Raw genomic sequence first — 25,569 nt, 5'->3', positions numbered from 1 at the left:
ACCATGATCAAAGAAGTGATTGACTGACACAAGCATGTGATCCCCAGCCTTCCTGAATAGATGGACTACACAGGCCTGAAGTTGCAGCTGGGACCAAACACAAAAAATGTTTTTATGTTCCCGAAAAAAAAAAAAAAAAAAAACAACAACTCACTTTATATTTATCTTGCATCTCTCGGTCCAAAGGCTGTGTGACACTGAGCCAGCCAGAGTCTCGGTCAATTTTGAACAGCTGAACAGGGGGCTGATCTGCCCCAGGCCCAGTGATTTTGTAATGCATCGGCACTTCCTTAGCCCTGCTGGATCTGATCTGTGAACACAAAAACAACCAGGCGTCAGTCAGTAAAACCTGACTGAGTTGTAACCAAACTGAAATGGGCAAACCAAAGCGCCAGGCACCTACCTGCACCATCTGTTTGGGGAAGGGGCCTCTGTCGTTCTCTGGGAAGTTGATGGGGGGAATGACCCAGTCCCTTTTCTGCCTCTTCAGCCCTTTGGAAGAGCGTGGAAACATCAGCACTGGAAGAGCTGCAGAGTGCTGAGGCTGAGGAAGTATTGCAATCAAATTAATACCAATATCAGCTCATCATAACAGCACCTAAAAGAGTGCGTGTGTGCGTACATGCCTGTGCATGTGTGTGTGTGTGAGTGCGTATGTGTGTGTGCGTGTGTATGTGTGTGTGTGTATATGTTGTGGCACCCCTGCTCCTGCATGTTGTGCCACGTGGGTGGAGAACCCTGGAGGGACCCGCGCAGAGCAACCGCACAGACGTCGCGCATTGGGAGAGGTCTGGGAAGGAGTGTATCTTCCTAGAGAGGTGATGGGAAGATCAGCACCTTGGAGAGAGATCCCTCTACCTGCAGTCCAGGACCACGGACAGCACACATGAGTGAGCAGAATGGAAAGGTACTGACTCAGCTGCAGCCTGTTTCCTAATGAGCAGGGAATGGTATTTAAGGGGCGGTCGAGGCCTTCCTGAGCGTGTGAGAGTGTGAAAGGCAGAGAGAGGAAGGACCGTCTATGCCCTGCTGTACTGAACCTGAAGGAGACCCCACCTTTACGAACGGCAACCCCAAAGACCCGGAACGGACACGTGAGCCAAATAAAATCCCATCCTACTTACCCTATATCTTTGTTTCCCCCACCCAGCCCGGATGCGGCTGAAGAGGGAAGGAGGGAGGAGGCCTTGGAGCATACCCCGGTCTGGGAAGAACCTTAGTTTATTTTTGCCTGAACGGCCCCTTTTATTTCTCCAGTTTTCCCCTACCCTTGCCCTGAGGGGGGGGCGCTATCACCAATACCCCGGAAAAAAAAAACACAGAAAAAATAAAAATAATAATTTTTTCTGATATCTGCTATCTCCTGTGTCTGGTTTCCAGCTGCGCCCACCCAATGCACCTCAGGATCCACCCCGAGGCACCACATATTGTGTGTGTATATATGTGTGAGTGTGTGTGTGCGCGTGTATGTGTTTATATGTGTGCGTGCGTGCGTAGGAGTGATACTGACCTGCACAGGAGTGATACTGCCCACCTTGTGTTGATGGTCATGCTGACTGTCTCCAGGTTCACGAATCACTGTGTCTGTGGACATCTTCTTTGGGCCATCTGAGAATTTGGGTCCAAGTTTTACATTTGTCTCTATTAAAAAAAAAAAAAAAAGAAGTATTTAACATTAGTTTTGTACTTGGATTTAAAATGAAAGACACAATATAGCATTATAAATAGGATCTGCATGCTACCGCCATCTGCTGGATTTGACAAAAAACATGGATGCTATTGGCGGCTATTTGCCTCACAAGTTAAGCCTATTAAAGTAAATTCATTTCACTCAGGTGGCACGGATGGTGCAGTGGGTAGCACTGCCGCCTCACAGCAAGGAGGTCCTGGGTTCGAATCCCTGTCGGCCGGGGCCTCTCTGTGAGGAGTTTGCATGTTCTCCAAGTTTCCTCCCACAGTCCAAAGACATGCAGGTTAGGCTGATTGGAGAGTCTAAACTGCCCGTAGGTATGAGTGTGTGAGTGAATGGTGTGTGTGCCCTGCGATGGACTGGCGACCTGTCCAGGGTGTATTCCTGCCTTTCGGCCAATGTATGCTGGGATAGGCTCCAGCCCCCCTGCAACCCTGTTCAGGATAAGCAGGTTAAGATAATGGATGGATGGATGAATGAATGAATAATTTCACTTAATAGTGAGACCGGCAGCAGCTGTGACATTATTGACAGAACTGATGCTTTACAAGACACAGCAACAGGCAGTTGTTTTATTTTATTAGACTAATTTGTATATTTAATTTATTATGGCAAATGGCCTTTTTTTTGGGGGCGGGGGGGGTCTTGCAGTGATGGGGTGGCCCCAGCCCCCCTGCGACCCTGTTCAGGATAAGCAGGTTAAGATAATGGATGGATGGATGGATGGATGAATGAATGGATGAATTAATGAATAATTTCACTTCATAGTGAGACAGGCAGCAGCTGAAGCTGTGACATTATTGACAGAACTGATGCTTTACAAGACACAGCACCACTGCATTGCAGTTGCTTAACATAGGCTACATGAAAACACAACGGGAAAAATGAACGTGCTATTCCACAATCTCAGAGGACAGCACTACTACAGAGTTTAGACGTCTCTGTATTCTGGTGATCCCCTGCTGCATTTTCCAACCCAATTTTCCAGTTAGCGCACCCTCACGCAATGAAATGTGGCTATTCGAGATGCAAACAACCTGCATATACAGCACATGCCGTCTCATTTGTATGAATATTCCAGCCACTGTTCAGCTTCTGAAATTTGATACCAGCAAGCTTTGAATGAGCATTTATCTGCCAGCAGTCGCATCCGTTGTTGTCAGGTTCTGTGTTTTTTGTGATCGGTTTTCTTAGCGTCCTTAGTATTTTTGTGTATTTGTACCCTGGGCTGACCATAGTCTGTTTACTGTTCGTTTTATTAATGAATTAGTTTTGTTTGTGTCCCAGTCCTTATATGTTCTTCCTTCCTGTCTTCTGTCATTAATTCCACCTGTTTCTCGTTTTGTTCTAGTGTTGTAAGTGTATTTATACCCATTTGTTCAGTTTGTCACCAGATTGTCATGAGCCTTTGCCGTATTTTCCCGTGTTATGTTGTGCTTGATATCTGTAACAACCTGTTTTGTTTTCGACCACCGCCTCTTGGACTACCCTCTTGTTCTGTTTGGACCCTGTTTAGATTATCAGTTTTTGATTTCGGATTCTGTTTCTGTTTAGATTGCCCGTGTGTTTTCAACCCTTTACTTGTGACATCGTCTGTTCTTTGGATTATCACTGCTGTACCTGCTTTACCTTGTACCAAACCTTTGCCTGGACTTTCGTTTTCAAACTGCCTAACCTTTATTATTGCTGTTTGCTGGAAATCGAGCCTTGCCTGTCTGAACCTAAATCCCAAAATCTAATAAAGACTTTTACTTGGATTTTGCCGCCTGTGGTCTTGCTCTTGGGTTCAGTGTTCTGGTGCCTGACAGTTGTGGGATTTGTCTCCAAAATGACTTTAAACAATGTAGCTAGTGATTTCTACGACAACAAAAACTGTGTGGCACTCGATATTGCGGCTGATACAAACCTGCCAACCTGTCCTGATGCATTATTCAACATACAGTTTTAAACTGTGGACTACAAACTGTCCAGGCAGTTGCTTTATTTTATTAGACTAATTTGTGATGCCTTCAGTTAATTTCTAGCTTACATACCTTTATTGAGAAGTTGGGTTGTGTCCGTGTTAATGGATGTGTTGCTCGGTTGCCATGGTACAGTCTCTGCTGGTATACCTGTAGCCCAGCCCTGAGGTGTGAAGTAATAGGTTTAGTTTTTTTCACAACACAACGGAATTACAGCGGAATTACTTTGCCGAACAGAAATTGTGGTTGGCAAAACAGAGCAAAACCTTTGTGTGTCACTGAAGTTTTATGAAGTATGTAGTGAAGTAAGTAACATAGACAAAAGTAGCAAAGATGCCCAGTAACTTACTAAAATATATAGAAATTTGGAAGGTTTAGAGTGGAAAACCATTCCACTTGACTATCTATAAAAAGATTTTGAAGTGACATAGTAGCATACTATATATGGTAAACTGAACCCTCAGGGAGCACCTTATTAGGTAGACCTGGACACCAGCTTGTTAAGTGAATATTTAATCATCCAATCATGTGGCAGCAACAAAATGCCTAAGAGCATGCGGACATGGTCAAGAGGTTCAGCTGTTTTTCAGACCAAATGTCTTCTTTGGTGAAATTTCTAAATTTTTACAATATGTTAAATTGGCTTGGAATTTTTGCCTGTAATTATAGCTTCTTGTACACAAGCCTTTAATGTGTTATTCTGAATAGTCATTGCCAACAACTTCGATTATGAACCTTTAATACAAAAAGTATTTAAGTGTAACAGTAAAATAAACTCTTTTGGGGCTTGAAAGCTTCAGGTTCCAAATACATACATTTTTCCAAAATAAAACCGAAAAGCAGGTTACATTTTTGAGGCAATATTTAAATTGAATTCAAATGAATTCGCCAAATAGATTTTATCAAAGGGAAAAAAAGTTTCCATTGCTTCTGTTACTTGCAATTGCGTTAGATTTGCTTTGCGAGGCAGAGTCTAGTCATTAAAACACAACGCAGCACAACACAGTGTACAAAGCAATGCTCACACTCACTGGATGTTTTTTGTTTTTCGCACCATTCTGAGTAAACTCTATAAACTGCACCAAGGATCATGCAGTATCACTGAAATTACACTTTTCATTCGTTTAGAGGAAGTGGCGTGTGCTAAGATTGCTTAAACAGATAGTCTAATCATTACGACACAGCACAGCACAACACAGTATACAAAGCAATGCCAATAATGGCAAAAGGCATACCATAAAGCACAAAATAAGCATAAAAAATTATATTCATTTTGATTTATGGTCACAGCAGGACGAAGGGATACACAAAGATCTAGATCTAATTCATGAACCAGGCTTTAAATTAACGGTCAAATCTCTGAAACTGACAACTGCATATTTGTAAAACCCCACAGCTAACCCAATGACGGAATTTAGCGGGGGCCGAAGGGGGATTTGCGTGCTTCTCCTTCTGGCGTTGTTGGGAGAACATTAGTTGGGTTAATTATTATCCTCCGTACAAGAACAGAGCACAATTATGTTTAAGAATATACTGGGTCCGTTGCCATGGGTCGGATATGGATTGACCTGCCCCATATCCCGCTTATAGCTGGCCAGAAACGGATCAGTACAATTCTTAATATTCTCCGTTCTCAAACGTATTGTACGCTTAGTGGTTACTATAGTTTTACTCGTTTATCTGACTCCATTTAAAATATAATTTAGCAATTTGGGTTTGCAACTTACGCGGACCTCGGGAGTGATTACATTCGACTTGTACCTGCGCCACCATTACTCAATAGATGCTCCCGGGATTAGCATTACTGCTGAAATCTCAGTTCGGTGGAGAACTCAGAGGCTGAGGGTCCAATCAACACAATACATGCAAACCTGCCATGATATTTGCGAGCCCAGGTCGGCGTAGCATTGTCTGGGCTCCTTCGAGCTAATTTGGCAGGAACCGGCGCTATAACGCCCATGGGTTCCCTTCGCACCAGATTACAAGAGCCTTGCGTCGCCCGACCCTTTAAGGGACAGAAATTGCTGGCCTCACAACTTAGAACTATCACAGGTGTACCGCCCCGCCGATCGGTCGGTCTTTTGGCCACCATTTCCCCCTGAGTATTTCAGTTGTAATTTAGGCTGAAAAGGTACAAGATGAATTAGAGTCATGGAGATCACGCAAGTTACAAGCAAAATAGTTTATTCGCAGACAGGTAGGTTATTAGCTTTAGAATATCACAATCAAGTATAAAATACACAAATTAAGAATAGAGATAGAGTAAATAATCATACCTAGCCTGCTTGGACTACACACAAACACAGAGTATAGAATATGCCGTATGGAAAGTCGAATACGATCTTCCTGATACTTACATACATACATACATACATACACAAGACATGTTGTGTGGGAAGTCGAATACGATCTTCCCAGATTGGTCTGTCTCCCTTGCTTTTATGCCAAATCATACGTTTGGAACCAGGCGGCAGTGCCATAAATCAACCTGGAGGGGTGGTCAAATCTGGAATTTAGACCCCCACCGTTGGGGGTTGTTGAGTAGGGAAAATGAGATGATTACCAGGAGAGGACGTGTAGGTTTTCCCTTGGGATACTGAAACTATAGTTTATTAAATTCCATTTGGTATGAAATGTATCTCATCCGATTCCTTGATTTTATCAGATCACATCCATACCAAACAGATTACCCTTATGTTTTATAATGTTGCAGTTATCATGAAACTTCCCTCCTGATTATCCATTTTACATGCAATTCCTGTTACCATTACATAAGACTTAATGCAATAATACAAGGACCACATGGGCAATGTTTTCAAGGTGTTACCGGGTCTATTTACTATCTTAATAGCAGTTTTGAATATTTAATCCAAGAGAGCAGTCACCGGTGTAATGACAGCAGTGCCCAAATGAGGGCACTGTGGCATTGTCCGGAGTCTTCCCCCTTGGAAGTGACCAGGTATGGGGTCACAGGGAGGTCACCAATGTTCGGGAGGATTCTTTTCCCATGACCCAACTGGCCTTGGACCACTCATACATCTTAACTCCCCAACAGGTAGTCTAAACAACATTGGAACCCCAGCTCACAGGCCCCTCACACATGGCAGCCCTTCCTGACCTTAACCACCATGCTACAGGCCGCCCCATCATATCTATGAATGCTGTAGTTGGGAGTTTTCATGATAACTGCATTATGCTGTAAATATGTTTTTGTGCCTCTCATGGTAATATACCTTTGGGATAAACCTGATTTGGGTGAATGAAAGGAAAGGAGACATCCCAGACTGTTTGGTTTCTTCTCCTTATCTCCGAAATCCAGGCCTTAGTTCTAAAAAGTGAGTCACCCATCTATAATTTACAGCCAGGCCCACCAGGCAGGGGGCTAAAACACATGGCTTCTACAGAGACAGCTTTTGCCCAGTTTTCCTGAATGGTTGTGATATCAAAGGTAGACTGTTACAAAAACTAGACCATTACACCAGTCGCACTGAACCAATCAGAATAACACCAAACATCACTATATTCTGACCTGGGATTATCATGAAACATCTTTATACCATATCCAGTACTCCTGTACTCAAATCCTGTAGGAATGTGAGAAAAGGGGGGCCTCCAGGGCCCAAGAAGGCGCCTCTAAGAATCCTTCTCTAGCTCTCCCCCTCAGGCATGTGTGCCAACGGTGGGGGCTAACAATGTATGCTCCAGGAGAGGGAAGTCAGCAAGCTGACCAGCGCATGAGACCAAATGTTACTTATGACTGGCTTACATATTTAAAAAAATTCTGTCCATGACAAATTACAAGAGTAAGTGGCAGTGGAGCTCAGACTTACATGCATGAAGAGAAGGATAACTTCATAGTATATTTCAGGACCCATTTGATGAGTGAAACTATTCTCTCCGCTTCTCTGAACCGTCTGCTGTCTTCTGTTCTTCTGTGGTGTCTGTAAAAAACGTAGGCTGCTTTGAGGCTGCTGGTGGCATGAAAGGCGGAAGAAGCCCTTTAGTTCCTGATAGTAGTACATTGATTATTTATTTATTCTATTCAGCCCAAATTTTCTATATCTGGACACAACCTTTAGCCAAGAAACATCCAAACACCATAAATGGACTAAAACCCTGACACCCTTTTAATCATGCTTCAGCATTTTTTTCCACGTGTACTAGACTAAATGTTTGTGGCTGTACAACTGATTCTATGTAAATTGTATCATATCTGACATGCTCTGTAGTTTGCCACATTCTGTTTACGATTTCTTTGGACACCGTTTTAATGATGTCTTAGAGTCACCAAAGGGACTTCTGTGATCGATTTAATGCTTTTATAAGGTAATTTAAGTGCTTAGTTTGTCAATAGGGAGGTAAGGCTGAATAGCATTTCCAGAATTCTGCTGAGTGCTATGCTAGCAGTATTCTTCAGAGAAGGCAACAACAATGATTTTATATAAGCAAATTAAGCAATAAATCATTCTCCAAGCACAGAATTACAAGGCTACAGATCATCTGCAAACTTATTGCTCAGCAGGTTTTCATAGCTTTTTAAAAATATTTGTGGCTATGAACATACATGATGCATACACACGTACAAAGATGTCGTTATCTATCTAGTGATGGCCAGTCTCACAGGACTGTTGCCATCGATGGGCCACTGATCACATGATTTGCGTTACTGTCACCTTCCTGTCAGCTTTGACCAGGCTGGCCCCACTGACCTCTCTCATTGACAAGACGTTTTTGGCCAAATAACTGCTGCTCACTGGATGTTTTTTGTTTTTTGCACCATTATAAACTCTAGAGACCGCACCAACAGATCACACTTTTAATCTGTGTAGAGGAAGTGGCGTGTGATGAGACTAACAGGCGATTAAGCGTAAACAGGCACACTGTGAAACCACAGACGGAAGAGTTAATCTAATTCTGTTTATGCAGCACTCTAGTGGGCTCTGTGGACAGAACTATCACATTAAATTAATGGCATTTGGCAGACGCTCTTATCCAGAGCAACGTACAGTTGATTAAACTAAGCAGGAGACAATCTTCTCCTGGAGCAATGCAGGGTTAAGGGCCTTGCTCAAGGGCCCAACGGCTGTGCAGATCGTATTGTGGCTTCCCAGTCATGTACCTTAACCACTACGCTACAAGCCGCCCCTTTGCAGTGATGCTTGGCTTGCTGGCCTTCTGACCCACTAATCAGAGCTGTGAAGGTATGTACCAGGAGAAAGCAAATACAGATGACATTGTGAAATGTATACTTTAACCAATTATTTCAGTCTTTGAATACTTATCATGAGGAAATGCGTTCTGTTGTGAGTCGCAACAATCATTTTTGTCAAATCAAACATGGACAGACAGACTTTGGAGTCAATTATTCTCAAAAACACAGTTTGAAATGAGCTGATCTTGCTGAAAATGTACAGTAAAAAGTTATTATGAATATTACAAGAAAGCTGAGATCCTCCTCTTCACAATCGAATAGAACCCAAAATGATGGAGCAGGTCACACCTACTTATACTCAGTGAGCACTTTATTAGGTATTTATTAGATTTTCACATCCATAGCAGTACTGTGTACTTCTATCGATTCTGCAAGACAGCAAAAGAAACCACACAGGCAAACCTGAGGAGCAAAGACATTTTCAGCCCTCTCTCTTGATTCTCTCACTGACATCAGTATTGCTTTTCTCCAAAGATGTGTTTTTATATGACAGCTCCACACTGGAAGATGTGCAAGAAAACTGCACTCTTGTTCAACATTTTTCTATTCTAATACATTCAAAAGTAGTTTAGGAAAAATAACATCTAACCATTACAATATACACTCAGGGAGCATTTTATTAGGTATTTATTAGACTTGTTTTTTTGACTTATTGGTCTTCTGCTGCTGTAGCCTATCCACTCAGAGGTTTGATGTGTTGTGTGTTCAGAGATGCTCTTCTGCATACTACTGTTGTAATGCGTTGTTATTTGTGTTACTGTCACCTTCCTGTCAGCTTTGACCAGGCTGGCCCTTATCCACTGACCTCTCTCATTGACAAGGCGTTTTTGCCCAAATAACTGCTGCTCACTGGATGTTTTTTGTTTTTTGCACCATTCTAAACTCTAGAGACCAACAGATCACACTTTTAATCTGTGTAGAGGAAGTGGCGTGTGATGAGACTAACAGGCGATTAAGCGTAAACAGGCACACTGTGAAACCACAGACGGAAGAGTTAATCTAATTCTGTTTATGCAGCACTCTAGTGGGCTCTGTGGACAGAACTATCACATTAAATTAATGGCATTTTGCAGACGCTCTTATCCAGAGCAACGTACAGTTGATTAAACTAAGCAGGAGACAATCTTCTCCTGGAGCAATGCAGGGTTAAGGGCCTTGCTCAAGGGCCCAACGGCTGTGCAGATCGTATTGTGGCTTCCCAGTCATGTACCTTAACCACTACGCTACAATCCGCCCCTTTGCAGTGATGCTTGGCTTGCTGGCCTTCTGACCCACTAATCAGAGCTGTGAAGCTATGTACCAGGAGAAAGCAAATACAGATGACATTGTGAAATGTATACTTTAATCAATTATGTCAGTCTTTGAATACTTATCATGAGGAAATTATTCTCAAAAACACAGTTTGAAATGAGCTGATCTTGCTGAAAATGTACAGTAAAAAGTTTATAAAAAATAACAAATAACATCTAACCATTACAATTTACACTCAGGGAGCATTTTATTAGGTATTTATTAGACTTGTTTTTTTCAGTTATTGGTCTTCTGCTGCTGTAGCCTATCCACTCAGAGGTTTGATGCGTTGTGTGTTCAGAGATGCTCTTCTGCATACTACTGTTGTAATGCGTTATTAGCATTACTGTCACCTTCCTGTCAGCATTGACTAGTCTGATCCTTCTCCTCTGACCTGTCTCATTAACACCGCATTTTGGCCCACAGAACTGCTGCTCACTAAATGTTTTGACTTTTCTGCACCTCTAGTGACTAGTGTGCATGAATGAATGAATTACAGGAGATCAGCAGTTTCTGAGATACTACAACCACCATTTCATAAAAACATTTTCTTGGTTTTGTCTCTGGTTCTGCTTCACAGGTTTTTCTGCCATAATAGAGCTTTCAGGATCTAGTCTTGATTCTTGGGTTTTGGTTGCCTTTGGAGGCTGTGATTGGCCATCGTCAGACTGTGGACCTGAGTTGTGACAATTAAAGTCAAGGAAGCCATTATGCGGACAAGCAATGGAGTAGTTCAAGGACACCGATTTAGAATTTAGAAAAAAAAATACATTTCCCGAAAGCTGTCCTATTGAAAGGCACCGCGTTCCACTAGCTGAGCTACTTCGTCACTGCGAACCACCGCTTAAACATCTGTTGATGTTCCACAAAGAGGAAGCGAATATCTTGCCAAGAGAGACCATTCCTGCATGAGTGACCCTATGGATTACATTTACTTAAACATACTCAAATGTATTCTTCTTATTGAAAACATATTGAACACTTTAATATGTATTTAGTTTTAACTCAAGGGTTATGTAAAGTATATACAAAGTATACAGCCTCCACAGGCCGCTTGGCACCTCCCCCTCTCCGAACCTCCACATCACGCTCACGACTACTGTCTGTTCTGGCTCCACGGTGGTGGAACGAACTCCCCGTTGAGGTCAGAACTGTAGAATCTCTCCCCACCTTCAAGCGCAAGCTGAAGACACACCTCTTCAAGCAGCACCTCTCCCCATCCCTCCCTACCTCCCTGTGAACCTTAATTGTTGTCTCTGTGACTTGCTTTGTGTATCGGTATTTTTAGTTTGGCTAGGTAAGCAGTGTTTGGATAGTTAACTTTGGTCACTTTTGCTGTTTCTTTGTTTCTTTGTTCTCAAAAAAAAAAAAAAGAAAAAAAAAAAGGCCCTCGTCCTTATCTTTGTTGTACAGGTAGCAGTTGAAATTGAACTTCCCTCTAGGGTCTTTTCAGCGAACTTTTCCCTGGTTATGGCTATGCACTTTGTTATACGTTGCTCTGGATAAGAGCGTCTGCCAAATGCCAATAATGTAATAATGTAATGTAATGTATATATATCACATCCTACTATACTACATTTTCCCATATCTGTCTTTTGTTGTTTTCATATTTTTCCAAACAATTGTAGCTCCAATTAAAATGTGAGCAAAAGAACAGTAAATTGTGTAAATGAAAAGAAGTGTAAATGGTAAAAATATTTAGATAATTATAGAAAAAATTATAAAGTCTTATTACAATGAATTTGCAATCATTTGCTCAAAAAAAGAAATAAAAGAATCTGCTCAAGCATGCTTATTGAAAAAACCTTCTTTTTTTTAAATTCTTATAATAAAATTCTTAGCCCAGAGCACACAATACAGCAAGAATATCAATGCAAAAATACATGAGATTATATCTTGATCAAGAACGTCTGATAATCACTGATATTAAATTGATCATGAACACAGATGCCAATTCATGTCAATTTAAAGTGAACTCAGACGGTAATTCTAAGTCGGTCTGATGCAAAAAGAACCCCTAGTTATGCAGGCTTCCCAAGTTGCAGTGGCAGTAATGGTGTTGTCCTGGAACAGTCCCTGACTGTCATATACGCGGAGGATAATAGTGTAGTCATTCTCTTCCAAATAGGTTCTCAGTCCAAGTATTATGCCCGTCTCTGGAACAAATAAATGAAAGTTTACAATACACAGAATACATCTGGGGTTGAGATAAAAGCTGAAATCACATTCAACTTTTTATTTCCTGGCATTTACACCTAGACGTGTTAAACTACTTAGAACCTAGCAACTTTGGTATCAGACCACCCTATTTGTAGGTGAGCAAAAATATTAGAACAGAGAGTATTTAAGTAAATGAAAGTAAATAACACTTAATATTTGGTAGAATATTCCTTGCTTGCAATAACTGCACTAAGCCTGAGACCAATGGACATCACCAAACTTTTGCTTTCTTCTTTTGTGATGCCTTTCCAGGCTTCTACTGCATCTTCTTTCAGTTGTTTCTTCCTTAAATCTCCTCTTCAGGAGGTGAAATACATGCTCAATTGGGTTAAAGTCTCGTGATCATCAATGAAGAGCCCACTCCAGAAGCAGCCATGCAAGCCCAGGTCATGACACTTCCTCCACTGTGCTTCACAGATGAGCTTGTATGTTTTAGATCATGAGCAGATCCCTTTCTCCACACTTTGGCCTTTCCATTACTTTGGTAGGTTAATCATGATCTCATCAGTCCATAAAACTTTGTTCCTGAACATTTTTGTGGCTCATCTCTGTACTTCTTTCCAAATTCTTACTACTGATGAGTGGTTTGCATCTTGTGGTATAGCCTCTATATTGCTGCTCTCAACGTCTTCTTCGAACAGTTGATTGAGATACCTTCACTCCTGCCCTGTGGAGATTTTTTGTCACTAACTGATGTTTCTTCACAGCTCTCACAATCTTTCAGTCATGAACTGCTGGTGTTTCCCTTACAGTACAATCTCACGAGTGGAGAGGAGGTAGGGAGCAGGCCCAGGACTCGCAGAACACCTGACGGACTTCGTGGTAGACGAGCGGGATGGGGGACAGGTCAGGAGGGGTCTCAGGAATAGCAGGACTGGTGACAGTTGGGGCTCCAGCCGGTTATGGTTCCCTGGACCCAGTCCACTTGGAGGTTGTGCTGGAGAAGCCCGGGTTTGCTCACAGGAATGAGGGGTGATTTCATTACGTAGAAAGAGATCTCCTCCTGGTGACTCCCGGAGATCAGAAGTCTGGCAGGAGTGGTTACAGTGCTGGCTTCGGCCAGGGGTCGCACCAGGGGGCGCGTTGGTGCGGAGAGCTTGGGTGAGTGTGGTGGTGGATATTCCAAGTCAACGGACCAGAGTTGGGCTTAAAGTCATCACCCCTCTCCCAGGAGGTGATGGCGAGCAGGGTGGAACAGGAGGCTGAGGGGGATGGATCCATGGTGGCACCCATCAGGACCCCCTTGTTCACTGATGGGCGTTGTCTTTTAACAGACACATGTTCAGACAATGACCAGGCAGTACAGGCAGAGGCACTCACAGGCGGTCAACTCGTCGAGAATCTGTTGTGATGGTCTGTTGTAGAATGCTCCAAGATTTTCAGTGTGTCCCCAAACGGCTCAGGCTGCCAGGGTCTGGAACTCAATGGAATAGTCAGATATGGGCGACATGGCTCAGGCAGTAAGAGCAGTCGTCTGGCAGCCGGAGGGTTGCCGGTTCGATCCCCCGCCTGGGCTGTGTCGAAGTGTCCCTGAGCAAGACAACCAACCTCCAAATGCTCCTGACGAGCTGGTCGGTGCCTTGCATGGCAGCCAATTGCCGTCGGTGTGTGAGTGTGTGTATGAATGGGTGAATGAGAAGCATCAATTGTACAGCACTTTGGATAAAGGCCCTATATAAATCCAACAATTTACCATTTACCATACGGAGCGGTTACCCTGGCAGATGCAAAAGAATCGACGTGTGGCAGCAGGTCCCGAAACAGCCCGGTCGAAGACCCTCTTCATGGCTGATTTGAAGAGGGTGAAGTATGCCACTCGGGAACGTTCGGTCGGCTGTACTTTTAAAATCAGTGAATACTGGGACAGGAATGAGCTGCAGGATTGGGAATCTCAGGTGTTCAGGTGGGGGCAGACGGGGCTCTGGATGGGAACTGACAGAGGTTGAGGAACTTGAGCAGGCTAGGGAGGCCAGGGAGTTAGCCAATGTGGCCATCAGGTGCTGAAGGTGGGCCAAGTCCTGGTTCAGGGAATGAAGCTCGGTGTCACGCACTCCAAGTCGTTGTCCCTGCCGTCTCAGCGTCTCCTGGGTCGGGGTTGGGCTTGCTGGGTTCATGTTTGGCCAGATCAACGAACCCAATAGTGAGACCACAAAAGTTCAAGTTAAAGTCTTTAAGTTTCTTGTAGATCAGACAGGCAGGGGTCGAGAATCAGCAAACGGGAATGGTACATGACAGGCAGTTCGTAATCAATAGTCCAGGCAAACGGTAACAACACAGGTAATCAAGAGAATGGTCGTGGTCACAGGCAGAAAACAAACAGGTAGTCCAAACAAGCGAAGAAACAAAATCAGAAACCAAAAGCACCAACCGATAAACCAAAGGGAGTCCAAAGACAGCGGGTCGAATCAAAACAGAAGGGTAACAATGAAAGAAAATGCGAAGATCATGATCTCCCTCTCCTTGATTGTGGGAGCGTTGTCATTTACATCTTCCAGCTCGATCAGCAGAGTCCCGGTTCCCGTTGCAGGGACATCATCTTTGAAAAAAAGAGGCAGGTCTTAGTTCACGGTACTGAATGGATACAGGGAAGCATCAATGGTTAACAATATATATATATTTACAGTGGTGTGAAAAAGTGTCTGCCCCCTTCCTGATTTCTTATTTTTTTGCATGTTTGTCATACTTAAATGTTTCAGATCATCAACCAAATTTAAATATTATTCAAAGACAACACAAGTAAACACAAAATGCAGTTTTTAAATGAAGGTTTTTATTATTAAGGGAGAAAAAAAATACAAACCTACATGGCCCTGTGTGAAAAAGTGATTGCCCCCTAAACCTAATAACTGGTTGGGCCACCCTTAGCAGCAACAACTGCAATCAAGCGTTTGCGATAACTTGCAATGAGTCTCTTACAGCGCTGCGGAGGAATTTTGGCCCACTCATCTTTGCATAATTGTTGTAATTCAGCCACATTGGAGGGTTTTCGAGCATGAACCGCCTTTTTAAGGTCATGCCACAGCATCTCAATAGGGTTCAGGTCAGGACTTTGACTAGGCCACTCCAAAGTCTTCATTTTGTTTCTCTTCAGCCATTAGGTGGACTTGCTGGTGTGTTTTGGATCATTGTCCTGCTGCAGAACCCAAGTTCGTTTCAGCTTGAGGTCACGAACAGATGGCCGGACATTCTCCTTCAGGATTTTTTGGTAGACAGCAGAATTCATGGTTCCATTTATCTGTCCATCAAGTCTTCCAGGTCCTGAAGCAGCAAAACAGCCCCAGACCATCACACTACCATCACCATATTTTACTGTTGGTATGATGCTCTTTTTCTGAAATGCGGTGTTACTTTTACGCCAGATGTAATGGGACACACACCTTCCAAAAAGTTCAACTTTTGTCTCGTCAGACCACAGAGTATTTTCCCAAAAGTCTTGGGGATCATCAAGATGTTTTCTGGCAAAATTGAGATGAGCCTTAATGTTCTTTTTGCTCAGCAGTGGTTTTCGTCTTGGAACTCTGCCATGCAGGCCATTTTTGCCCAGTCTCTTTCTTATGGTGGAGTCATGAACACTGACCTTAACTGAGGCAAGTGAGGCCTGCAGTTCTTTGGATGTTGTTGTGGAGTCTTTTGTGATCTCTTGGATGAGTCGTCGCTGCGCTCTTGGGGTAATTTTGGTCGGCCGGCCACTCCTGGGAAGGTTCACCACTGTTCCATGTTTTCGCCATTTGTGGATAATGGCTCTCACTGTGGTTCGCTGGAGTCCCAAAGCTTTAGAAATGGCTTTATAACCTTTTCCAAACTGATAGATCTCAATTACTTTCTTTCTCATTTGTTCCTGAATTTCTTTAGATCTCGGCATGATGTCTAGCTTTTGAGGATCATTTGGTCTACTTCACTTTGTCAGGCAGGTCCTATTTAAGTGATTTCTTGATTGAGAACAGGTGTGACAGTAATCAGGCCTGGGTGTGGCTAGAGAAATTGAACTCAGGTTTGATAAACCACAGTTAAGTTATGTTTTAACAGGGGGGGCCAATCACTTTTTCACACAGGGCCATGTAGGTTTGGATTTTTTTTCTCCCTTAATAATAAAAACCTTCATTTAAAAACTGCATTTTGTGTTTACTTGTGTTGTCTTTGAATAATATTTAAATTTGTTTGATGATCTGAAACATTTAATTGTGACAAACATGCAAAAAAATAAGAAATCAGGAAGGGGGGCAAACACTTTTTCACACCACTGTATATATATATATATATACCATCATCAATGGCCAGGATGAGGGCCCGGTATCTGCCCCCTTTGACAAAGGGAGATTCTCTATCCATGGGGCTCCTCGCTTTGATAAGTCCAGTCTCTCTATTGACGTTCAGCCATCCAGCTGGATCATCGCCCGATTTATACCTACAGGGGGAAAAAAATACTCAATTGCTTGTTTCTATTCTTTCTCAACCACTAGTTTGTAGACTTTCATTTAATACACCACTGGCTGCAGCGGATTTATTAGGATGTATTTTTCCCCACACAAAGTGCAATAACTTGCCAGGTCAACTCTGGGGGATTTCAAGACCAGGCCTGATACCGTGCAAGACCCTATATCGCTTTTAGGTAAACTAAGCATTAGGTACACTTTAGTGGTAAGCGCACACAGCTTGTGGTTGCTGTGGGAAAAATAATCAGCTGGCTGGCAGGCATGCGTGTACATTACAGTTATTTAGCTGATGCTTTTATCCAAAGTGACTTACAGTTGATTAGCCTAAGCGAGCAATGCGGGCTAAGGAAGGTACAGAAATACCAGTGAACCTGATTCAGGTTATTCCGTGTGAACGCTGCTGTGTTAAATGTTGTATTCCCAGAAACATTCCCTTACCACATTTTCTGATTTTTTGCCGTGTCAGGGTCAGTTGCTGTATATGCAATTATGTCAGCTCCAGTTTCCAGGTTCTCTGGTTTAATGACCACCTTCTCAACTGGATTAAACACTGGGGCCTCGTTCACATCCTCCACGTTCACAATAACTGTGGCAGTGGAGGTGGGCAGATTGGTGACAAAAGGGGCATCGTTCTCCACGGTGACCAACAAGGTGTACTTTGCGTTCTTCTCAAAATCAAGGCCCTGATTGGGGACAGACAATATACAATTAAAAATGTATAAATAATTTAAAATTTGCAACAGTCTGACAAAAGCCTGGTGCTGAAGCAGATTAACTATTTTGTGGATCAGAGATCCTTTGAGATGTTTGGTCTCCAGAGCATGGATATTCACCTTGACTGTAGTAATAATGCCCTCCAGCTTGCTGGGTCCAGTGGTAACATTGAAGAACCCTCCGTTGTCTCCTTCAATAATCTTGTATTTAGTTGACCAGGCTAGTGTGTAAGGTTCATCCCCATCAGTCACTGGCATTTTCACCACTAGGGCACCCACTGCATTCTCAGGCACAGTCACTGTGTACTATGGAAGAGAAAGTTTACAGAATGTGTGTTACGCAAAGTAGAAGACACAATTCAACTTAAAGGATGCTTCTTTAACATTAACAGAAACTGCACAACCCACCACACTATGGATAGGAAAGACTTGAATAGCACACCTCACATAACTGAAAAGTCCCACTTAAAGTTCACTTACTGAATATTCGACAAACTGAGGAGCGTTGTCGTTGCTGTCGGTTACTGTGATGCTTGCTTTGCAGGTGGTTGAGAGGCCTTTCCCCTCCATATCAGCAGCGCTAATTACCAATGTATATTGAGGAAAGTTCTGCAAAAGGAAAAGCAAAATGGTTCTCTCACTGGATTCGCTTTTTTACATTTTCTTAAAATCATTGTCGTTTTTTCATATAGATCCTGTTATAAGTGGATCGCATACCTCTCTGTCCAGCCCCTCTGACTTCAGTTGGATCCCTCCAGTTATAGGGTTAATAAAGAACATATTTGGTGATGGACTCTCTGGGTCTTGGCTCACAATTCTGTATCTAATGTCAGAATTAGCTGAACCAGGTTCATCTAGATCAACAGCGGTCACCTTCATAAATTCGAAACCTTAAGAGGGAAAATGAATGAACGCAAATTAATATCAGCATGAACAATTAAACAAAAATGTATCTAATTCAACAGAACAACACCACCATGGCCGTTTGTGATAATGGATCTTGAGCAGTCAACCCAGCTAGTGAATATTGCTACTGCTGTCAAAGACTATGCTTCTGTTGTACCATACTGACATTTGCCCTGAGATGAGCCTACCTGCTTGGGATCCTTCAACTAACTCGCCAAGAAAGGTTTCTTCAGTGAATTTGGGTTTCTCGTCGTTCTGATCGATCACAGAGATGATAAATTCCATGGGATCCTCGGCTGCAGCAGTTGAACCCACTACTTCAGCGTGAGCAAAGAGCTAGAGAGGGGGAAGAGGGTACCAAGGAGAGAGAAAAAGATTAAAAATCAAGGGTATTCAACAAAAAAACGAAACATAAAATGACATTTGAAGACAGACAATACAACAGTTTTACAGACACGTGTGTAGTGCAGAAATGTACCCTCGATTCTATCATTGATCATTGACCAATAGCTGCTAAAAACTCTGATCAAAGAAGTGATTGACTGACACAAGCATGTGATCCCAAGCCTTCCTGAATAGATGGACTACACTGGCCTGAAGTTGCAGCTGGGACTCAATCAAACACAAAAAAATGTTTTTATGTTCCTGGGGACAAAAAAACCCAACAACTCACTTTATATTTATCTTGCCTCTCTCGGTCCAAAGGCTGTGTGACACTGAGCCAGCCAGAGCCTCGGTCAATTTTGAACAGCTGAACAGGGGGCTGATCTGCCCCAGGCCCAGTGATTTTGTAATGCACCGGCACTTCCTTATCGTTGTTGGATCTGATCTGTGAACACAAACACAACCAGGCGTCGGTGAGAAAAACCCGAGTGAGTTATAACCAAACTCAAACGGGCAAACCAAAGCGCCGGGCACCTACCTGCACCATCTGTTTGGGGAAGGGGCCTCTGTCGTTCTCTGGGAAGTTGATGGGGGGAATGAGCCAGTCCCTTTTCTGCCTCTTCAGCCCTTTGGAAGAGCGTGGAAACATCAGCACTGGAAGAGCTGCAGAGTGCTGAGGCTGAGGAAGTATTGCAATCAAATTAATACCAATATCAGCTCATCATAACAGCACATAAAAGAGTGCGTGTGTGCGTACATGCCTGTGCGTGTGTATGTGTGTGTGTATATGTGTTTATGTGTATATATATGTGTGTGTGAGTGTGTGTATATGTGTGTGAGTGTGTGTATGTGTGTGCGTGTGTATGTGTGTGTGTGTGTGTGTGTGTGCGGGTGTGTGTGTATGTGTGTGAGTGTGTGTGTGTATGTGTGTGTGTGCATGTGTGTGTGCATGTGTATGTGTGTGTGTGTGTGTGTGTGTGTGTGTGTATATATGTGTGTGTATGTGTGTGTGTGTGCGTGTGGATATGTGTCTGTGTGTGTATGTGTGTGTGTCTGTGTGTGTCTGTGTGTGTATGTGTGTGTGTATATGTGTTTATGTGTACATATATGTGTGTGTGAGTGTGTGTATATGTGTGTGAGTGTGTGTATGTGTGTGCGTGTGTATGTGTGTGTGTGTGTGTGTGTGTGTGCGGGTGTGTGTGTGTATGTGTGTGAGTGTGTGTGTCTGTGTGTGTGTGTATGTGTGTGTGTGTGTGTATATATGTGTGTGTGTATGTGTGTGTGTGTGCGTGTGTGTATATGTGTGTGAGTGTGTGTATGTGTGTGCGTGTGTATGTGTGTGTGTGTGTGTGTGTGTGCGGGTGTGTGTGTGTATGTGTGTGAGTGTGTGTGTGTGTATGTGTGTGTGTCTGTGTGTGTGTGTATGTGTGTGTGTGTGTGTATATATGTGTGTGTGTATGTGTGTGTGTGTGTGCGTGTGGATATGTGTCTGTGTGTTGTGGCACCCCTGCTCCCGCATGTTGCGCCACGTGGGTGGAGAACCCTGGAGGGACCCGTGCAGGTCAACCGCGCAGACGTCACGCATTGGGAGAGGTGTGCAAAGGAGTATATCTGCCTAAAGAGGTGGTCGGGAGATCAGCACCTTGGAGAGAGATCCCTCTACCTGCAGTCCAGGACCCCGGACAGCACACGTGAGTGAGCAGAGTGGAAAATCACTGATTCAGCTGCAGCCTCTTTTCCTAATGAGCAGGGAAGGGGATTTAAGGCGCGGTCGAGGCTGCAGCCAGGGGGAGTCGGTGCCATTCCTGAGCGTGTGAGAGCGTGGAAAGCAGAGAGAGGAAGGACCTGCAACGCCCTGCCATACTGACTCTGAAGGAGACCCCACCTTTACGGACGGCAACACCAAAGACCTGGAACGGACGCCGGTCACATGAGCCAGAGAGAATCCCTTCCTATTCACCCCCTGTCTTTGTGTTTCCCGCCAGCCCTGACGCGGCCGAAGAGGGGAGGAGGGAGGAAGCCCTGGAAAATACCCCGGTCTGGGAAGAACCTTCGTTTATTTTTTGCCTAAACGGCCCCTTTTATTTCTCCCATTTTCCCCTACCCTTGCCCTGAGGGGGGGCGCTATCACCGATACCCCGGAAAAAAAAAACACAGAAAAAATAAAAAGAAATATTTTTTCGGACATCTGCGATCTCCTGTGTTGGTTTCTAGCTGTGCCCACCCTCTGCAACTCAGGATCCACCCCGAGGCACCACAGTGTGTATGTGTGTGTGTGTCTGTGTATGTGTGTGTGTATGTTTGTTTGTGTGTGTGTGTATGTTGTGGCCCCCCGAGGGCACCACTGGCCCTCATCAAGGGCCTGCCGCTGGAGGATACCTCTCGGTCAGGTGATTGAAGGAAGGTATTTTCCAACTGATATGCTGAAGGGCTTTAGGTACAGGGATTCTCAAGAGCTAAAGAGAGAGTGTGCTGGTGAATTCTGTGACTGTGCTGAATTTTTGTGATCTTTACTTCAGTTTGCCCCAGGCCTGGAGTAGTAACGAGCCCCCTAAGCAAAGGGAAGCTTGGGAACCGGGAACCCACCAGCCAGAAGCTCTGGAACGGCTGTTTTTTGTTCTTTCCCATCGCCCCTTACCCTGTGTGTGTGTGTGTGTGTGAGTGTGAGTGTGTGCGTGTATGTGTACGTATGTGTGTGTGTGTGCGTGCGTGTGTGTGTGTGTATGTGTGTGTGTGTGTGCGTGCGTGTGTGTGTGTGTGTGTGTGCACACAGGAGTGATACTGCCCACCTTGTGTTGATGGTCATGCTGACTGTCTCCAGGTTCACAAATCACTGTGTCTGTGGACATCTTCTTTGAGTCATCAGAGAATTTGGGTCCATTTGTCTCTATTAAAAAAAAAAAAGGGAAAAAAAGTAGTCTTTAACATTAGTTTAGTACTTGGATTTAAAATGAAAGACACAATATAGCATTATTAATAGGATCTGCATGCTACTGCCCATCTGCTGGATTTTACAAAAAACACAGATGCTATTGGTGGCTATTTGTGGGGCATGTTGCCTCATGAGTTCAGCCTATTTTGTGAAAATTAATTTCACTTAGGCGGCACGAATGGTGTAGTGGGTAGCACTGCCGCCTCACAGCAAGGAGGTCCTGGGTTTGAATCTCCGTTGGCCGGGGCCTCTCTGTGTGGAGTTGGCATGTTCTCCCCGTGTCTGCGTGGGTTTCCTCCCACAGTCCAAAGACATGCAGGTTAGGCTGATTGGAGAGTCTATGAGTCTATGAGTCTATGAGTCTGTGAGTCTGTGAGTCTGTGAGTCTGTGAGTGTGTGAGTGAATGGTGTGTGTGCCCTGCGATAGACTGGCGACCTGTCCAGGGTGTATTCCTGCCTTTCGGCCAATGTATGCTGGGATAGGCCCCAGCCCCCCTGCGACCCTGTTCAGGATAAGCGGGTTAAGATAATGGATGGATGGATGAATGAATGAATAATTTCACTTAATAGTGAGACAGGCAGCAGCTGAAGCTGTGAAATTATTCCAGCCACTGTTTCGCTTCTGAAATTTGATACCAGCAAGCTTTGAGCTTTGAGCATTTATCTGCCACATCGGGTTCGCTGAGACCTTTTTCCGCAATACCACAGCAGTCCATGGTAATCACTCACTTTGTTTTCATTATCCTGGCAGCTAGCAGTCGCATCCGTTGTTGTCAGGTTCTGTGTTTTTTGTGATTGGGTTTCTTAGCGTCCTTAGTGTTTTTGTGTATTTGTACCCTCTGGGCTTACCATAGTCTGTTTACTGATCGTTTTATCAATTAATTCGTTTTGTCTGTGTCCCAGTCCTTATATGTACTTCCTTCCTGTCTTCTGTCATTGATTCCACCTGTTTCTCATTTTGTTTTAGTGTTGTAAGTGTATTTATACCCCTTTGTTCAGTTTGTCACCAGATTGTCATGAGCCTTTGCCGTATTTTCCCGTGTTATATTGTGCTTGATATCTGTAACAACCTGTTTTGTTTTCGACCACCGCCTCTTGGACTACCCTCTTGTTCTGTTTGGACCCTGTTTAGATTATCAGTTTTTAATTTCGGATTCTGTTTCTGTTTAGATTGCCCGTGTGTTTTCAACCCTTTACTTGTGACATCGTCTGTTCTTTGGATTATCACTGCTGTACCTGCTTTACCTTGTACCAAACCTTTGCCTGGACTTTCGTTTTCAAACTGCCTAACCTTTATTATTGCTGTTTGCTGGAAATCGAGCCTTGCCTGTCTGAACCTAAATCCCAAAATCTAATAAAGACTTTTACTTGGATTTCGCCGCCTGTGGTCTTGCTCTTGGGTTCAGTGTTCTGGTGCCTGACAGTTGTGGGATTTGTCTCCAAAATGACTTTAAACAATGTAGCTAGTGATTTCTACTACAACAAAAACAGTGTGGCACTCAATATTGCGGCTGATACAAACCTGCCAACCTGTCCTGATGCATTATTCAACAACCCTACAGTTTTAAACTGTGGACTACAAACTGTCCAGGCAGTTGCTTTATTTTATTAGACTAATTTGTGTATTTAATTTATTATGGCAAATGGCCTTTTTTTGGGGGGGCAGTGATGGGGTGGCCCCTTGCCTTCAATCCTGACATTTGGAATTAATTTCTAGCTTACATACCTTTATTGAGAAGTTGGGTTGTGTCCGTTTTAATGGATGTGTTGCTCGGTTGCCGTGGTACAGTCTCTGCTGGTATACCTGTAGCCCAGCCCTGAGGTGTGAAGTAATAGATTTCGTTTTTCTCACAACACAACGAAATTACAGCAGAATTACTTTGCCGAACAGAAATTGTGGTTAGCAAAACCTTTGTGTGTCACTGAAGTTTTACGAAGTATTTTCTGACAAAGACAAAAGTAGCAAAGATGCCCAGTAACTTACTAAAATATATAGAAATTTGGAAGGTTTAGAGTGGAAAACCATTCCACTTGACCACCTATAAAAAGATTTAGAAGTGAGTGTAACAGGTGGGAAATTGCCTGAGTCCGAGGTGGGGTTTGAACCCCGGCCTCTCACTTGTTGGCCAGTCGCGGATTGCCGTCACAGATTTTTTGACCGAAGGTGACCCCTCTCTTGAAATAAGGGTTCGAATCTAGTTCCGGCTGTTATTTAAACATTATAAACCTCACCTTTTTAAGTTAATGTCAAGTGACGTTGTACAATAACCTTTTATAGCAACTCATAAAAAGGAAAATATATAAATATAAAGTGACAATGGGTCCTCACTGATAGGTGTAATACTCAATTCTAGTTTTGAGTACGATTCCTGTTTTTGGAATGTACATTTGTTTCCCCCCTCAGATAACAGCCTGAAAAGGGTATTCAAAGCCATTCCTAATAGCGGGATTAAGATAAAGTCCACTGAATCCAGAGTGCATTGCCAGTATCTGTGACAAATGCTGTTCTAGCAGATAAACATAATTTTTCAGTTAAAAAGACTTTTCATAATTTTTTTTTCTCATTTAATCTTTGTTTTGTATAATTCCATAATTTGCTAATAAACCAAGGAAGATTCATTCCTTTGAGGTCCTGATACTCATTAGATATTTGATATTTGAATGCTTTGCGATCGTGAGCATAATGATTTTTGATTCAGTGATTTTATACAGGGGCCTAAGAGACAAATAGGCCTAACAATTATTTCATTGATAAAACCACCTTCAACTGCACAAAGAGCATGACTCTCTTAAAGGTCATTTTATTTTGATCTTTTGATAATTTAAATCAAAATGTTCTTAGTTGATTGGTTATATTGCACAAAGTGGTTCAAGATAAAAAGTTTAGTTTCTTGACATTTCAGTAAAATAATCATAAAAATGAATATCATCAAGAAGAATACATTTCCTGCTTCAGTGTTCTTTGATGGTCACCTAACACCTCAACCCTACTCGATGATGGTTAGGAACAACCATTTGGTTTCCTTCCACATCACATGCGTACAAAATAATGCATATTCGTCTGCCTGTCACCTCATCAGGGACGGGACCTGCCTTTTATTTCAGCATTTTACTTCAGGAGGTTTGGGGCATAAAAGCTCATTCTCATACAACATGATTTTGTGATTGAAATGATACGCTTCATTCTGTAATTAAGACTATTTTTGCTGTATTAATAAATTGTTATTGATCTGAATTTTGGACTACAAGTTTTACTTCACAAAGGACCAAATTCCTACACATATCAACACTGGAGTCATTGCTTTAATACAAACAATTTTTTAATTTCAGTGATATTAACAGACACACATACACATCCTGATACAGTACCCAATACACACACATATTAAGACACCCTTATACAATACAAACTCTTTCATTACTAGGTATGCAACATCTATGTAAAAAAACTGTGCGGCAACAGCACAAACATACACTTAAACAAAGGGAACGGATATATAAACCTTTCCCAAAAAAAGGCATTTTACAATGTTCCAATGTTCAATGTTGGGGGGTGGGGGCCTGGAAGAACTGTGTGTATCTGTGTGTGTGCGTATGTGTGTGTACATGCGCATGTCTGTGCGTGCGTGCGTGCGAGTGTGTGTGTGTGCGTGCGTGCCTGTGTGTATGCGTGTGCGTTTGTGTGTGTGTGTACATGCTCGTGTCTGTGTGTGCATACGTGTGTGCTTCATTTTCCTCTCTCAGTTGATCAAGATAATTGATCTTTGTTTTCTTTGTTATCCTTTTCATAAAAGGCAGTGGTCTGAAACTCACTCCAGGTCATCTCCC

The 25,569-nt window shown here is 43.1% G+C and overlaps 1 protein-coding gene across 1 annotated transcript in view; it reads right to left on the bottom strand.

The window, feature by feature from the left end:
• The window catches only part of LOC133130512 (cadherin EGF LAG seven-pass G-type receptor 1-like), a 74,123-nt gene extending 52,508 nt beyond the window's left edge, over positions 1-21,615 (bottom strand). The window contains exons 1-16 of the mRNA XM_061245154.1: positions 21,599-21,615; positions 20,695-20,719; positions 19,348-19,488; positions 19,099-19,254; positions 18,614-18,761; positions 18,237-18,409; positions 18,000-18,128; positions 17,640-17,825; positions 17,245-17,489; positions 16,636-16,778; positions 14,797-14,909; positions 14,090-14,231; positions 13,510-13,623; positions 1,511-1,608; positions 404-544; positions 155-310 (exon numbers count right to left, since the gene is read on the bottom strand). Coding sequence (XP_061101138.1) covers positions 155-310; positions 404-544; positions 1,511-1,608; positions 13,510-13,623; positions 14,090-14,231; positions 14,797-14,909; positions 16,636-16,778; positions 17,245-17,489; positions 17,640-17,825; positions 18,000-18,128; positions 18,237-18,409; positions 18,614-18,761; positions 19,099-19,254; positions 19,348-19,488; positions 20,695-20,719; positions 21,599-21,615 — 2,127 coding nt within the window. The remainder of the gene's footprint in view (positions 1-154; positions 311-403; positions 545-1,510; positions 1,609-13,509; positions 13,624-14,089; positions 14,232-14,796; positions 14,910-16,635; positions 16,779-17,244; positions 17,490-17,639; positions 17,826-17,999; positions 18,129-18,236; positions 18,410-18,613; positions 18,762-19,098; positions 19,255-19,347; positions 19,489-20,694; positions 20,720-21,598) is intronic.
• Between the last annotated feature and the right edge of the window lie 3,954 nt (positions 21,616-25,569).

This window comes from Conger conger, chromosome 6, assembly GCF_963514075.1.
Source record: "Conger conger chromosome 6, fConCon1.1, whole genome shotgun sequence".
Classification (NCBI taxonomy): Eukaryota; Metazoa; Chordata; class Actinopteri; order Anguilliformes; family Congridae; genus Conger; species Conger conger.
The sequence above is the reverse complement of the archived record's forward strand: the minus strand, read 5'-3'. Positions and strand labels throughout refer to the sequence as shown.